A 17,075-nucleotide genomic window follows, 5' to 3' on the forward strand; every position below is an offset into this window, starting at 1 on the left:
TCTACAAACATAGAATTGGAGTTTTCCTTTCTTGAGTTTTGAAAGGAGGCACGCCTGACAAATACTGAAATTTAAGTTGAGAGTGCCACCTGCTGACGAATGAAAAAATTACAAGTCTGGGAATACCCATATGAAGGACTGTGAAAATATCTACTGGATTATTTTTAACTACCCCATGACTATTGAAGACCCAAATATGAAAATAAGGAAACTATCTAATTAAAGGGACCCCTGAATGTTATGTTAGAAGATTGAACTTGTAAAGGGGTTTTTGATAACCTCTGGGACTATGTAAATGGAACTGATTGTTTACTTATGGTATATAAAGAATTGTGATTAGTGCATTCCTTAAAGGGCAATTTAAGGACTGAATAAATAGTTCTTGGACTGCTGAACAAAAATTGAATTTTGAAAAACAAAATAAAATGCTGTATAAGGAAGAAATGTGTGGAATTTCGAAGGAGATGGCATTACTTTTTCAAAACACAAAAGACATCATGGAGAAAGGATTTAAAGTGACTATGGAAAAAATGGAGAATACCATATGTGGGATGATGAGTAAAGACCAAGGAAAGGGAGGAGTCAACAGAAGAAATGAAGGAAGAAGAAGACAAAGAGGAGACAACAATGAAAATAACAGTGACTGACGAATTAAATTGGGGGAAAATATACTAAGAAAGTTGGAAGGGAGATAGGGGCCTGAGCAGAAATTTTGGAAAGTAGGCAGTGGAAGAGGGTAGAGGTAGGAGAAATAGTTAAAGATTCAAGAGAGGAATTTTGAGAGGCAAGTCAAAAAAAGCATAGCAATTAAAGTATTGAAGCGGGCTGTAAGAAGATGGATAGATGATTTTTCTTTTTTGTTGTTCTGATTTGCCTTTCCTTTCCTCTTCTCTCTCTTTCTTTTCTTTTTTTTAGGTAGATGACATGACTAGAAGTTAGGTAGGATAGAAAGAAAATGTCTTTTAACGAAGGGTGATATGAAAGTTAGAATAAGTAATAGGAGCAAGAGAAGGAAGAATATTAGTGTATACACTTTTATATAATAAAATAAAAGTAATAATAAGAGAAAACATGTAATAATTAAATAATGACAGATTGCAATTTAATATAAATGTACATTATTATTATTTTATTTTATTTTATTTTTTTATTTGCATTTATATCCCGCCCTTCTCCGAAGACTCAGGGCGGCTTACATTATGTCAAGCAATAGTCTTCATCCATTTGTATATTATATACAAAGTCAACTTATTGCCCCCAATAATCTGGGTCCTCATTTTACCTACCTTATAAAGGATGGAAGGCTGAGTCAACCTTGGGCCTGGTGGGACTTGAACCTGCAGTAATTGCAAGCAGCTGCTGTTAATAACAGACTGCATTAGCCTGTTGAGCCACCAGAGGCTATTTAGAAATATATGTTGATTGACTGTAATAACCATGATTAATTCTATTAGTTTTATTTGTATTAGAATATATGACACCCAGGTGCCATACTGTTCACGCATTGATGTTTGTAAAAAATAAAAAAAATTGTAAAACTTGTAAAAAAAGAAGAAGGGAGTTGGACCAGAAGAGGTTCAAAATCCCTTCCAACCCTCTTATTCCATGTTTTACATTCTATGTTCTGAATATATTTTACTGCAAGAGGAGAACTGTATTGATTTATGGGTTAGAAGGAGTCTGGTAGTATATTTTCTGAATAACAGATCTTATTAAAAAGCATGCACTTTTGTTAGTCAGAAAAGATTCTACTGGTCTCCTTCTAATATAGTAGATAACATTTTTACATCAACCTTTTATTATTATTTATTAATTAAATTTATATGTCACCCATCTCATGGTCAGGTGACTCTGGGCAACTTATAACATTACAGAATTTAAAAATTGAAATATTAAAACATTGAAACATTAAATATGAAAATTTATACAGATTAAATACCTGAAAAACCAGAACACAATGGGGTGGGAATGGGATCTTCTTTCTGGTCTACTAACCACCTCCAGCATGGAATGCTTCCAGGGCATTTGGCAGAGCCAGGTTTTGAGGCTGTTTCGGAAGGCCACAAGGATGGTAGCCACAGCAGAAAAAGCCTTTCTTCTGGGCCTTGCCCACCAGAATTCTTTGATCTACAGGGTTTGCAGCATGCTCCTTCTACCAGAACAAATAGGGTAAGCCAATACCATTGGGCTGAGACAGTTCCCCAGGTAGTCTGGATCCATGTCATAAAAGACTTTAAAGGTAATAACTAATACCTTGAACTGGATTCAGAAGCAAACTTGCAATTCCCCCATCCAGACCCCGCAAGTCTTCAGCCACCACAAGAAAGCAATAACAACATTTAGGTCACCTGGGATAGAAATACAGTATAAAGCATACTGATGATGCCTCATCCCATGCTGGCAGAATAGTTTACCCAGCGGTAAATGGCTATGAGCTGGAACTTTTGATCCCTATTAATCCCAATCAGAACCAGTCTTGGAGAAGAGCTGAACCTGCACAAAACTGTGCCACCCATCAGCAGATCCTGCAGCTGGCCCAAAAGGATACCTTGGTTGATGATGTCTGTCAGTGTGTAAGAAATTATGAGCTGGGATAGCCATAACAACGTTAGCCAATGGGAACTATTTGGTGACTAAGAAACAGGATCTGTTGTGAGCCAGGGAAGACAGCTCGGAGCCTTGGTGTGGCTTAGCTTGACTGAAATATACATATACAGATATATATATACATATATATATATGTATATATTAAAGAGTTGGTTTGTCCTTGCATTATATACATAATTATATGGATTCTATACTTCTCGATTCTGAGTTCTGGTTCTGGCTTCTGCTGCATGGGTATTGCATACATGCATCATGCTTTATATTACTGTATATAGAGAAGTTTCTTTTATACATGAATCCTGCTGAATTATTTAGTGTGCTGGTTGGATTGCTGCAAACTCTAACAATATCAAAAGCGATAAAGAGAGCAAGGATGGATGCACTATCCCCACTCTGCTACACCAGAATCATCTTCAAGTGTGACCAATGCTGTCTCTGTCCCATAATCAGGCCTGAAACCAGACTGGAAAGAGTCCAGATAATCCATTTCACCCAGAACCCTCTGAAGCTGCCAAGAGAAGATGATTAACTTGTGAAAGTTGTCCAAGCAAGTAGGATCAAATGTTATTTTTTTGTGGAGGGGGCAAATCAAAGCTTCTAAAAGATCCTGGAAAATCCCTTCCTGTAGTGATGTATTTATCATTGCCTGAACCCACCTGGAGGTCACTGTTGTGGAGACTTTCACTCATTGTTCCTATTTCACTGTTACCAATGGAATATTCTTAATATTTTTTTAAAAAATATTTTTAATTTTTTCCTAGGTTTCCATTTTTGTCAGAAAAGGAAGAGATTTGTTTGTTTGTTTGAAATGTATTAAAGAAATAAGAATTGGTCAAAAGAAGGAAAGTTCTATCACATCAGCTGTGCACTGGAAAAAAACCAGAACTGAACTACAACAGAAGTTGTACATCACCTGCATCCTTGTTGCTCCTCATCCCATAGACAAAGATGTCCTTCACAAAAGCCTTGAGTTCCAAGTCTTCACACACTGCTTCTTCACTTCCATAATATATATTAATAATATCTGTCACAAAACTTCAGAAAATATAAAAAAATTAATGAAAATGTATACTATCACTTTAATTTTCAACCCTCCCCAATTAATAACTTTCATCTATGTGTGAAAACATATATACCGTATTTTTCAGACTATAAGACGCACTGGACTATAAGATGTGCATTAATATTTTTTTTTTGGGGGGGGGGGGAGAAACAAGAAAAAAAGAATTCTGCCTCTGCCTACCAGCATCAGGATCAGCAGCATCTTCACTTCCACTCAAATTTTGATAACGAGTAGCACAGATTTTTTTATCCGTTTAAAATAAACCCTATGCTCATTTAACTGGAGTGGGTGGGGTGGGGGATGAATTTCATGGGAGCAGAAGAGGGACTTGGCACCGAAGGCTCCACTCTCGAGACGCTCCCTGGCTTTCTTGCAGCAAGGCCCGATAGAGATGTAGCACTTCACTCCTCCTGGACGCTACCATCTCATAAATAGGGTGTCGGGCTTCCCGGCAAGCCCCCTGCGCCTTTGCTGCATTGGTCGGAGCCTGATTCTGGAAACAGTCCAGGGAATTGTAGACGTTGGGACTAGATTGACAAAGTGGGCGCTGCGCAGGAGGTGTAAGTCAAGAAGCTGCCACCCGAAAACACTTTTGCTGCTATCTCTGCCACCTGGAACCGCCCAAAAATGCAATGCTCTTTTTTTGCCTCCACACGCCCCCGTTTTTGGAATCAGGGAAGAAAGTGTTTTCGGGTGGCGGCACCTGTCACACACCCCATTTTTGAAATCAGGGAGGAAAGTGTTTTTGGGTGCAAACACAGGGGGAACAAGGCGGTGCCACCTGAAAACATTTTCCTCCTTGATTCCAAAAACGGGGCGTGCGGAGGCAAAAAAAGAGCATTGCATTTTCTGGTGGTTCCAGGCGGTGGAGATCGCGGCAACAGTGTTTTCAGGTGGCACGCCTTGCCTTACACCTCCTGTGCAGTGCCAGCTTCGTCAACCAAGTCCCTACCTCCATGCTTCCCTGGGCCCTTCTGGAATCAGACTCTGACCGAAGCAGCAAAGGCGCAGGAGCTTGCTGGGAAGCCTGGCACTGTGTTTACGAGATGGCAGCATCCAGGAGGACTGAAATGCTGCATCTCTATCGGGCCTTGCTGCGAGAAAGCCAGGCTTTCAATGCCTACGGCTATAGCTAGGAAGATGGGGGCATCTTGGGAATGGAGCTTTCGGTACCAATCCTTCTTCTTACCCCATGAAAATCACCCCCCACCCCACTCCAGTTAAATGTATGTAGAGTGATAGGGTTTGTTTTAAACGGATAAAAAAAATCTGTGCTGCTCGTTATCAAAATCCGAGTGAAAGTGAGGATCCCTGCCACCTGGAACCGCCAGAAAATGTGACATGCGTAAGCCAACAACCTCCAAAGGGTATGGGCTGGTGGGTGGGCGGGACTACATTCATCCCAGAAGACACACCCAGATTTTCACCCTCTTTTTTTGGGGGGAAAGGTGCGTCTTTTTTTTTATTGAAAAAGTTTTACAAAATTTTTTCCCCCATACAACCCCCTCCCCCCAACCCTAACCCTTCCCCTCCCTCCATCCCCTCCCCTCATGACTTCCCAGAGCAAATACAAGGTATCGTATCTAACAATCATAAACTAAAATATGCTAATTAACATAAACTCCCTTCCCTCTTCTTGAACCTCAACTCCCCTTTTCCATAAAAAAGGAGAAAAAGGAAAATATTAATACTAATACAATTACATTCTATTCATTTAAAAGCTATTTAGTATTTTGTTATTTCAATCCAATATTTTTTTTAAAAAACCATCTCCATTATATATATCTTTCAACCTTTCCAGGTTTTTCCAGGTATTGGTGTCAAACTACTTGGTCTATACCAAAAGGTGCATTTTTCAAGAGGCAACTGGACTTTCTGGTTTTCCTTTAAAGATGTTTCATTTCTCATCCAAGAAGCTCCTTCAGAAAAAAGCACTTTGGGACAACCATGACCTGGATGACTGAGAATCTCCATAGACATTAACTGGTTTATAGTTTCTTGGATCCACTGTTTCCTCCTTCTTAAAGACTGGAATCACATCACCTATTTTACAGTCCTCTGACAGTTTCCCTGTAACTCCAGGAGCTCTGAAATATTTTGTTCACATATGCCAGCTCCTTCAGTACCCTAGAATGTAAACAATCTGGTCCTAGAAATCTGAACTGTTCTAAAGTAGATAGGTGTTCTTTTATCAATTTTATTGTCTAGTTTGACCTGCATTCCTGTTCTGTTTCCCACAATGCTGCTTTTGATCAGTTGGGTTTTTTCCCCTCTTTTTGCATGAAGAGACGCAAAGTAGGAATTAAACATTGAACCAGATCAAATTGCCACTACTGGTTCAGCTGAACCGGTCCGAACCAGTCAAATACCACCTCTGGTATGGAAGGAGCATGGCACACAGATATTTTCAAAGACACTATGTGAGGAATGCTTTATTTTTAGTATGGAAAAAAATAAAATCACAAAATTATATGAAAATACCAGTCTGGCTCTTTACAATGGAAGCATTGATACTTCCAAATGTTAATTTGGAAAAAATTGTAACTTACAAAAGACATTGTCTTTAAAACAAGACAAGAATTACAAAACCAAGGGATGGATTTAGCTTGGTGGCCATAGCTGCAAATACAATTGAGATACGAGAAAGATGCAAAAACATGGGGTTTTTATAAAGAACTAACAATACTTGACAAGGTGTTATTAGGGACAGATGAAAAATTGATAAGGAAAATATAATTATTTACTAAATTTTAAAATGGAAGATGAACAAGTAAAAGAAACAATGATAGTCTGGGCAAAAAACTTTGGCTATACAATAGAATTAAGGTAAATGGTAAAAACTTTGGGACAGAAACTATAAACTGACAATGGCTACAGCATATAAAGAAAATCTTTACAAAATGTTTTATAGGTGGCATTTGCCACCGTCAAGGTTAGCAAAAATGTTTAACAACATGTCTGCCTGTCAGGCCTGGAAACCATATTAGACTTTAGGGTTCCAGACGCTGCCACATTTTTCCCCTGAGGGGAGGAAGGGGGGCTGAAGGATGTGGTAACATTCTTCAAGCGGTCAAGGTCGGATGGTGTTCACATCTGCAGGAAGAGTGGCAAGAAGATATTCGAATGAACTGGGAGAACGTGGGACCATGTGACCATCAAAGGGGTCAGGGGGGTGGGACTCTTGGGGTTTGTATAACTGGGAAAAGAATCCGGAAATTCAGTTTTGGAATTTCACTCATCGTGTGCCAGTTTCCTCATGCTAGTAAAGAACTCTGGAAAACAATGGCTTCTGAGTTTTTTTTATGCAGAAGAGGTTTTTCTGGAACCTTGACACTATTCCAAAACTCCTAACTTTCTTTTGCTAACGGTACCCTCTCCTCCGCTCAGAGGGGGCCCGTTAGGGGGGTGCTGGGCCCCAGCCTCCGCAACCTCCACAGCGGTGCAGACCCAGTGAAGATGGTTCGCTTAGATTGTGTATTGACTTCAAAAATATCAATGCAATTTGCATACAAAACACATACCCTTTACCACTTATGCACGATTTGTTATCACTTATCACGATTTGTTATCACCACTTATCAAAAGGCAAAATTTTCACCAGATTGGATTTAAGGGAAGCCTATTACCGGGTCCGCATCAAGGAAGGTGATGAATGGAAAACGGCTTTCAACTGCCCCTTGGGCAGTTTCCAGTACCGTGTCATGCCTTTTGGCCTCCAAGGAGTCCAGCTGTTTTTATGCAACTAATTAATGAAACCCTGCACCCCCACCTCTACAATGGAGTTCTTGTCTACTTAGACGATATTCTTATCTACACAAACAATATCGAAGAACACATCAAATTGGTCAGACAAGTCCTTAAAAAGCTCCTAGCGGCCAAACTATATGTCAAACTTTCAAAATGCGAATTCCATAAGGAATCCCTAGACTACCTAGGTTACCGGATATCAAACAAAGGTATCGAAATGGACCCAGGAAAAGTAAAAGCGGTGTTGGATTGGCAACCGCCACGCACACGTAAGCAACTTCAAAGTTTCTTGGGATTCGCGAATTTTTACCGCAAATTCATTCCTTCTTTCGCAGAAGTAGCTCTACCATTAACAGAATTGCTAAAAACTGGGCCATTACCCGCCAAACCCAAACCTACCCAACCCCTACCTTGGACAATGGACTGCCAACGTTCCTTTGAACACCTGAAACGCCTATTCTCCATGGAACCAATTCTTCAACACCCGGATCCAAATAAACCTTTTGTGGTCCAAGCTGATGCAAGTGATGTAGCAATAGCCGCTGTCTTATTACAATGGAATACCGACAACAATCTAATGCCCTGCGCGTACGTGTCTAAAAAACTGACGGACACTGAACGCAGATGGGCAGTTTGGGAAAAGGAAGCTTTTGCAGTACGCTGAGCACTCCTCTCCTGGAGACACTTCCTTGAAGGGGGAAAGGAACCATTCGAGGTGTGGACCGACCACAAAAACCTCGAATACTTAAAAACCCCTCGAAAGCTTTCTCCCAAACAAGTTCGATGGGCTCAGTTTTTCAAACGGTTCCATTTCACCCTCAAATACATCCCCGGCGACCAAAATCTACTGGCTGACGCCCTATCTAGGAAACCACAATTTGACAGCCAACGCGAAGAGGTAATACATGCGATGATTCCCGATAGCGAACCGGCCAGCCAAGCAATTACTCGACCGCAATCACGCCATAGTACTAACATCCCACCAAATAAACTACTAGCGGAATTAAAATCAGCACTCACTGACGATGCTTGGTTTAAAGAAAACTTGCCACACCTCACCTTAAGGGATGGGATACCCTGGAAAGGAACCAAGATTTATGTACCCGTCGTTATGCGGCTGCCTATACTACAGAGAAGCCACGACTCTCGCCTAGGAGGTCACTTTGGATTTTTAAAGACTCTCCACTTGGCTAGAAGACAATTCTGGTGGCCAAAAATGAAATCAGATGTCGAAGACTATGTCCGGAGCTGTGCTACCTGCGCCACCATGAAGTCCAGACCAGGGAAACCCCCTGGACTCCTACAACCCGTAGCCGAACCCACCAGACCCTGGGAAGAGATTGCCATGGATTTTGTTGTTGAACTCCCACCTAGTGGAGGAAATACAGTGATATGGACCGTAATAGACTTGTTCTCTAAACAGGCCCACTTCACTGCGTGCAGCGGATTGCCATTGGCGAGAAAATTAGCAAAGCTCTTCGTCAAACACATCTACAGACTACATGGAGTTCCTAAAAGGATAATATCCGACAGGGGTGTTCAATTCACAGCCAAGTTCTGGAGGGAGTTCCTACGGTCCATTGGGTCGTCTCAAGGACTTAGTTCTGGGTTCCATCCAGAGACCAATGGAGCGGCTGAAAAATTGAACTCGATGGTGGAACAATACATACGGTGTTATGTAAATTACCAACAAGAAAACTGGTCAGATTTGTTACCATTTCCAGAAGTCGCATATAATAATGCTGTACACAGCAGCACGGGGTTAACCCCTTTTCAAGTAACCACCGGCATGGACTTCGTCCAATGCCTGAACTCCCTGTGCAACCCCCCACTTCCGTTTCCCTAACGGACTGGATGAATTCGTTGAAAAAAGGTTGGGAGAATACAAAAAAGGCCTTAGCTGTGACAGCTCGGAATTACAAAGCCCAAGCTGACAAACACCATTCCCTTCAACCCCCTTTTCGCATTGGAGATAAAGTCTTTTTATCTACTAAGTATCTGAGGTTGAGAATACCCAGCAGAAAATTTTTGGGTCCTTTCCCCATTGTAAAGATTATTAATCCCGTTACCGTCCAACTCAAGCTCCCTCGAATGTTGGGGAAAATACACCCAGTATTCCATACCAGCTTATTAAAACCTGCTAAACAGTCTGGTCTGAGACCTCAACCTGCCGCTCCCCCACCACCCTTGATAATCCAAGGTGAAACCCACTATGAAATCAAGAAAATCCTTGACTCTAGACTATATAGAGGTCAATTACAATATTTAGTCCACTGGTAGGAATATCCATTATCTGAATCTACTTGGGTCAAAAGTTGGAAAGTAAATGCGGACAATTTGATTAAACAATTTCACGACACTTTCCCTGACAAACCTAAAAAACCTCTTGGAGAGGAAGGGGGGTAGAAGGGCAGTGTGGACCACTGACACTCTTCTTTATCGACTCTTTGTTTTCTTTCCTAGGATATAGCTTCTTTTCCAAGGGGGGAAGCCTGTCAGGCCTGGAAATCATATTAGACTTTAGGGTTCCAGACGCTGCCACATTTTTCCCCTGAGGGGAGGAAGGGGGGGCTGAGGGGTATGGTAACATTCTTCAAGCGGTCAAGGTCGGATGGTGTTCACATCTGCAGGAAGAGTGGCAAGAAGATATTCGAATGAACTGGGAGAACGTGGGACCATGTGACCATCAAAGGGGTCAGGGGGGTGGGACTCTTGGGGTTTGTATAACTGGGAAAAGAATCTGGAAATTCAGTTTTGGAATTTCACTCATCGTGTGCCAGTTTCCTCATGCTAGTAAAGAACTCTGGAAAACAATGGCTTCTGAGTTTTTTTTATGCAGAAGAGGTTTTTCTGGAACCTTGACACTGCCAAATGTTGGAAATGTAATCAGACTCCAGGTACTTATTATCATATGGGGTGGACATGTGTGAAGGCAAGAAAATACATACATGAGAAGATGATTAAGCAACATTTTAACATTTTAAACCAGAAATATTTTTGTTAGTTATAATACCAGAAAATTATGACAAAGGAACTGTATACTTAATGTTACATGTATTGACAGAAGCGATATTTCCAATATTGGAAAAATGAGAATACCCCACCAGATGAAAATATAATCTGGAAAATATTGGACTGTGCAGAGATGGATAGATTGACATTGAAAATAAAAGATAAAGAATACTATTTAATGCGGAATAGGTTTTATCAATGGTTAGAGATAAGTGATAGAAATTAGATGAAGACAGAGTATTGTTATGTTTAAGTAAAAATAAATATATAATTATATGTATGCCAATATATTTAATAGGAACATAAATAAGCAAATATAACTATGGTTAGAATTATTTTGTTATATTATTATTATTATTGCTATCAGTATATGTATTATCTTTTTTTTCCTTTTTGTAAAATGGTATGCCTGGGCAATAAACTGTATTCAAAATACTTATATATAAATAAAAAAAATTGACAAAAAAAAAGATTGTCCGGTGATTCCACACCTGGATCTACTAGCTGTTCCAATAAGTCAGGAGGTTGGGGAACAATATTTGCTGGTGAAACTTGAAGGACCATTAAGTGCCAGGCTTGTTCCAGGGGAACTGAGAGTTCTACATGCCATGCAGAGCTGGCAACTGAGTCAGACAGGCTGAGGAAGAACATGGGACAGTCCTGGAGGTTGGGGAAGGCCCAGATGAGGACTCTGCATCAGAGGCAGAGATGGGGCCAGGGCCATCGGGGAGTGATGTGGGAACTCTGGAGCCTCCAGAGGCTGACAGTAGTGAGGCAGAGGAACAGGAGGAGCCTGTTCCTAATGCATGCATGAGAACAGCTGCCAGAAGGCAAAAGCAGCTAAAGCAAAGAGGACGACTCGGGAGTAGGGCCAAGAGATGACTGGCTCCTCCCATAAAGCTTAAAAGACCAGCAACGGCATTTGGGCTCTTTGTTGGAAAACAACATTGATAGCCTTGCTCCTTGTCTTGTTGCATTTATTTCTTGTCAGTGTCTTCTGCTTTTGAACTTTTGCCAAGAAAAGCCTTTGGCAGTTTGCCTAATTAGACCAAGTTTGGTGATAAGACTGAAGAATTGTGTTATGAAGAATTTGCTTTGATTTAGTTTGGACGATGCTGAGTTAATTTAGTTTGGACGACATTGAGTTAATTCTCAGCTGTTCTAATAAAGTCTGTTTTTGAACTGATTGCATTTACTACTATCTACTTGGGCCTGGGTCACATCAACATGATCTCTCCAGATGGTAGCTTGTCACTAAGTAAGTAAATGTCAACATCCAGCTTGAGTGTTTCAAGAGTGAAATATGGTCAGCTATATGCCTCTCCATTTCAACTTGTCAGTAAATCTCAGCCCAAAAGGGGCACTGGACAGTCAGGAAGATACAGGAACTGGTGAGTAAGGTGGAAATCACCAATAGAACATTCTAGAGAATCAAGAATGGAGGTTGATAATGATTTACCACCAGCCCCAACCACTTCCATGGTTTCCGAAGAAGGATGCCCCAATGGATGGTTAAGTACTGAGCGTAATGTTTCTATATCAATCAGAATAGGTAGTGGTCTCCCTCCAAATTGGAGTTTTACTAAGGGTGCAGAGGGAGATGTCTCTGAGAGGGCTGGGAGAAAAAAGTCCCCTTGCCCCTGACACCCAATGTGGCATTGATCCGATTTCAAGGCAAAAGGTTGTAACTGATGTCCTTGAGCAACTTGAAACATGGGAAACACGCCCCTACCTCTAGGAGCCTCTCCTCACCCTCCTCTTCCACAATAATCACTTCTTCCCCTCTACCTAAGGGTCTGAATTAGAACAGAGCTGGAAGGGACCTTGAAGGTCTTCTAGTCCAGCCCCCTGCTCAAACAGGAGATCCTATACCATTTCAGACAAGTGACTGTCCAGTCTTTTCTTAAAAACCTCTAGTGATGAAGCACTCACAACGTCTGAAGGCAAGCTGTTCAACTGGTTTATTGTCCTAGCTGTTAGGAACTTTATCCTTAATTCCAGGTTGCTTCTCTCCTTGATCAGTTTCCATTAATTGTTTCTTGTCCTGTCCTATGGTGCTTTGGAAAATAAACTGACCCCCTCCTTTTTGTGGAAGCCTCTCAAATACTGGAATACTGTATCATGTCCCCCCTAGACTTAGCCAAACCCAAATCCTGCAACTTTTCTTCATATGTTTTAGTCTCCAGACCTATCTTAGTTGCTCTTCTTTGCACTTTTCCCAAAGTCTCAACATCCTTTTTGTAATGTGGTGCCAAAACTGGATATAGTATTTCAGGTAGTATTTGTACTATTTCAGGCAGTATTTACTAAAGCTTTATAAAGTGGTACTAATTATTCAAGTGATTCTGATTCTATGCCTTTGTTTATACAACCCAGGATTGTATTTGGAGAATATTGTGGAGCGAGAGGTCAATAATGAGGCAGGCAGGTTCAATCAACAGACTATTAACCAGCGCAACTGGCGCTAAGAACGAATAGCAACTGGACAGCAACAACCAGGCGAGCAGCCCTCTGACAGCTCTTATATACCCAGCTGTCAGATGGCTGCTCCAATAGATTACCTGCTTCCCAGCCGGCTCACATCTTAACCAATCAGCAGCAACCTGCTGTTGGCAAGGCTCGAGCTGGCGTCGTATCCCCAAGGACTCTACACCCCTTCCCTCCCAGATAGCACATGCCTATTTAGACAGATAGGCCAGTTGGCATTGGCTCCGCCCAGATCTTCTTAGTTCAGGGGCGGTGCCTGACAGAGAAGGAGTTGTAGAGGCCTCCTGGGACATCGCCGGTGATGCCGTCATTGCTGCCAATGGAGGACCCGTCGACGACATGGAGCCGGGTTCCTCCAGTAAGCCACCCGCCGAGAACGCTCCGGGTGTGGAAGGTTGGCGTCCCTCAATAGCAGCTTGTGATGAGGTGGGGGCCTGGTCATCATCCAATCCTGGGTAGGGCGAGTTGGAGGCCTGGCCGTGATTCCTGTTAGGTGCAGAGTGTTCTGATCGTGTGGACTGGTCGTGGTCATGGTGTCTGTCCGGGACAGGGTGTTCTGTTTGCGTGTCGGGGGGCAGTGACACTCGCTGCCAGAGCTGATTTATTTGCTGCCGCCATTCTCGTCCGTCTTCCAATCGGACCCTGAAAGAGCAGGGTCCCGTTAGGCTCACTATGTGGCTGGCCACCCATTTGGGAGGTGACCCATAGTTTTGTGCAAAGAAAGATCCCCATTGGCAAAGGTCCTTGGCCCCAACCCCGGGGTCAGAACGCTGCTCCTGGCAATAGGAGGGGTGCAGCCGATCCAAGGTTGTCCGGATCAATAATTCCACGGGGCTCAGGTTGGAGAGTGGACAGGGGGTAGAATGCTGCGCCAGTAGATACTGGCAAATTTGCCAATTTGCCGATTTGCAGGCCTCAAACAGCCCAAGGCTTCTTTGGCTGATCTCACAGGCCGCTCTGCCCGTCCGTTGGTGGCTGCGTGGAACGGAGCCGTGGGTGCATGGCAAATGCCATGTTTGGCCAGAAAGGTCTGAAAGGGTGCCGCTGCGAACTGGAGACTGTTGTCTGACACTATTACATCAGGCAATCCATGGGTGGCAAAAAGCTCTTCCAAGACCCTAATGGTGGCCTCCGCTGTGGTGGAGGGCATGCATACCAATTCCACCCAGCGAGAGTAGGCATCGACCAGCACCAGAAAGGTCTGACCCGAGTATGGCCCTGCAAAGTCCAAATGGACCCGGGACCAAGGCGCCCAGGGGACTTCCCAGTCCCTGACAAGGGCTGCCGGGGGAGCTGGTCTGGATAGCTGACAGCACTGGCATCTGGATACCCACAGCTCTATGTCCTGGTCCAGTTTGGGCCACCACATGTAGCTACGGGCCAGTGCCTTCATGAGCACGATGCCGGGGTGGGCATCGTGGAGGCTATTTAAAATTGGCGCCCTTAACGCTGAGGGCGCCACTACCCTCCTGGAAGGGTAGAAATTCAGGAGACACGGCTGAGTCCGGCCATCCCCTGCGCACCCAGTCGAAAACCAGGGCAAGGGCAGGGTCAGAGGCAGTGTGCCTGGTGACATCAGTGGCCGAAATCGGCCCCTGCCAGTCGTCAATGAGCAATACCGAGGCTGCGGGAGCTGGGTCTATCACAGCTGTGGGAAGCGGGCAGGGTGTCAAGGTTCCAGAAAATCTTCTGCATAAAAAAAACTCAGAAGCCATTGTTTTTCAGAGTTCTTTACTAGCATGAGGAAACTGGCACACGATGAGTGAAATTCCAAAACTGAATTTCCGGATTCTTTTCCCAGTTATACAAACCCCAAGAGTCCCACCCCCCTGACCCCTTTGATGGTCACATGGTCCCACGTTCCCCCAGTTCATTCGAATATCTTCTCGCCACTCTTCCTGCAGATGTGAACACCATCCGACCTTGACCGCTTGAAGAATGTTACCATAACCCTCAGCCCCCCTTCCTCCCCTCAGGGGAAAAATGTGGCAGCGTCTGAACCCTAAAGTCTAGTATGGGTTCCAGGCCTGACACAGGGGCTGAGGTCATCTGCATGCCCCAGAGACCGGCCAGGACAGTACAAAAGCTGGTAGTTGTACACCGCTAAAAATTCTGTCCACTGGGACATGCACGGTGACAGAATGGGAGGTGTTTGGCAGTCACCGGCCAGCAAGCCCAAAAGAGGCTTGTGGTCAGTGACCAAGTAACAAAAACAGCCGTACACATAATCATGGAATCTTTTGATTCCTGCCACTGCTGCCAACGCCTCCTTGTCCAATTGGCTATAATTCTGTTCGGGTGCGGAAAGCATCCTGGAATAATAGGCAATTGGAGCCTCAGAGCCATTGGGCAGGATGTGGCTCAAAACAGCCCCGATTCCATAAGGAGAGGCATCACAGGAAAGGGAAAGCAGTTGAAGGGGGTCATACTGGACCAAAACAGATGAGGACATGAGCATGGCCTTCATGGCCTGAAAAACCGCAGCGGCGTCCCGTCCCAAATACCAAGGTGTCGTGTCCCACTCCTCCGCTGACGGCTGGGTCAGGGAAATCCGAATCAGGCTTGCCTCTGCAGCTCTGCCCAAAGTCCTAGCAAAGTCCTCAGAGCAGGCAGGAGACCAGTAAGTGACTTCAGCAAGATAAGTTCGACTTTTGCCTGACTCAGAGACTGCCAGAAAGTAGATCCTTTATATAGGCCATGGGGTGTGGCTCCATGACTCAGCACTCATTAAGGCCTGCCTCCTTCCTTCTGTTGCCTCCGCCTCCAATCTTCTGATGCGAGGATTACTCCAATCAGCTGTTGTTAGAGTAAACCTCCTCAGGCTCACCTGCTGTGGAGGAGGGGGAGGGGTCTAGCTGCTCCGTTTGCCTGGGCATGGAGTCAGGGCTGGGGCAGGGAGATGCTCCTTCTTCTGCAGTTTGTCTGGGCATGGAGCCAGGACTTGGGCCGGGAGGCATACATTCCTCAGTGTTCGGGAGCAGGTAAGAAGGCCCCGGCTGCTCTGAGGGTGGGCAAGACACAACACTAGGAGACTCGGCATCCAATCGTCTGTGCAGGGGCTCAGCCAGGGATGCCTTATGGGGCAAAAAAATTGCATAGAAGTTAAGCAAGCCCAGAAAAGCCTGCAACTCGGCTTTATTGGTCGGAGTGGGGGCATCCCGGATGGCCTCAATTTTGGAGGGCGTAGGGTGGATACCCTGGGAGTCGACAAGGAATCCCAGGAATTCCACCCTGGGCACCCCTAGCCTGCATTTATGCTTCTTCAATTTAAGCCCTGCATTCCGGATCCTAGACAGAACCGCCCTAAGCTTCACGCAAAGGTCAGCGTGACTATTGGCCGAAATAAGGATGTCGTCGAAGTAGGGGATGACACCCTCGAACCCATGGAGCAACCGCTCCATCAGGCTCTGGAACAAACTGGGGGCAATGCAGACTCCGAACTGGAGATGTTTGCACTTAAAAGCGCCCCAGTGAGTAACAATGGTTTGAGCCATAGCTGTTGCCTCATCAACTGGCAACTGCTGATAGTCCTGTGCCAGGTCGAACTTGGCAAAAATCGAACCCTGTCCCAGTGAGTGCAACAGGGACCGGGTAAGGGTTGGCCTGCAGAGCTCTATTGATGGTTTCCTTGTAATCAGCACAGATCCGTATGGATCCGTCCTGCTTGATAGGAATTACAATAGGGGTTTCCCAGGGGAACCCAAGGGATCCACCTGCTCTAGGATCCCTTGGGAAATGAGTTTATCCAGTTCCTGATCTACTCTCTGCCGCAATGCAAAAGGCACCCTTCTAGCCTTTTCAAATGAATCGGCGAATTTAATTTGGGGGACCAAATTAAAAGAAATAGGCTTCCCCTTATATTCACCTAATTGGCCGTCAAACGCATCGGCAAATTCCTGGAGGACGTCCTCGAAGGCATCAGGAGTGGTTGAATGGATTCCCAGCACATTGAGGCCAAACACCTCAAACCAATCCAGCCCGAGAAGGCTGGGCAGACTCCCCTTTACTATCACCAAGGGAAAGCTGCCGGTGAAACGGCTGTCGCTGACTTTGAACAGGCCACATCCCATGACAGGGATGGGGTGACCCTGGTAGTCCCTTAGTTTAACAGTGCACGGCTTGAGGTGGCTCATTGACATCTTTGGTACAAGGTGCCTCA

At 44.3% G+C, this 17,075-nt stretch overlaps 1 protein-coding gene across 3 annotated transcripts in view; it reads right to left on the bottom strand.

Annotated features, from left to right (window-relative positions):
• Positions 1–17,075, bottom strand: part of ALOX5 (arachidonate 5-lipoxygenase) — a 266,743-nt gene that overhangs the window by 65,085 nt on the left and 184,583 nt on the right. For 2 of the 3 annotated variants that reach the window (XM_058176555.1, XM_058176553.1), the window contains exon 11: positions 3,521–3,642. The exons of the other annotated variant lie outside the window; for it this stretch is intronic. In XM_058176555.1, the coding sequence (XP_058032538.1) occupies positions 3,521–3,642 (122 nt within the window). The remainder of the gene's footprint in view (positions 1–3,520; positions 3,643–17,075) is intronic. 3 annotated transcript variants of the gene reach the window in all.

The sequence above is a fragment of the Ahaetulla prasina genome, chromosome 3 (assembly GCF_028640845.1).
Source record: "Ahaetulla prasina isolate Xishuangbanna chromosome 3, ASM2864084v1, whole genome shotgun sequence".
Lineage (NCBI taxonomy): Eukaryota > Metazoa > Chordata > Lepidosauria > Squamata > Colubridae > Ahaetulla > Ahaetulla prasina.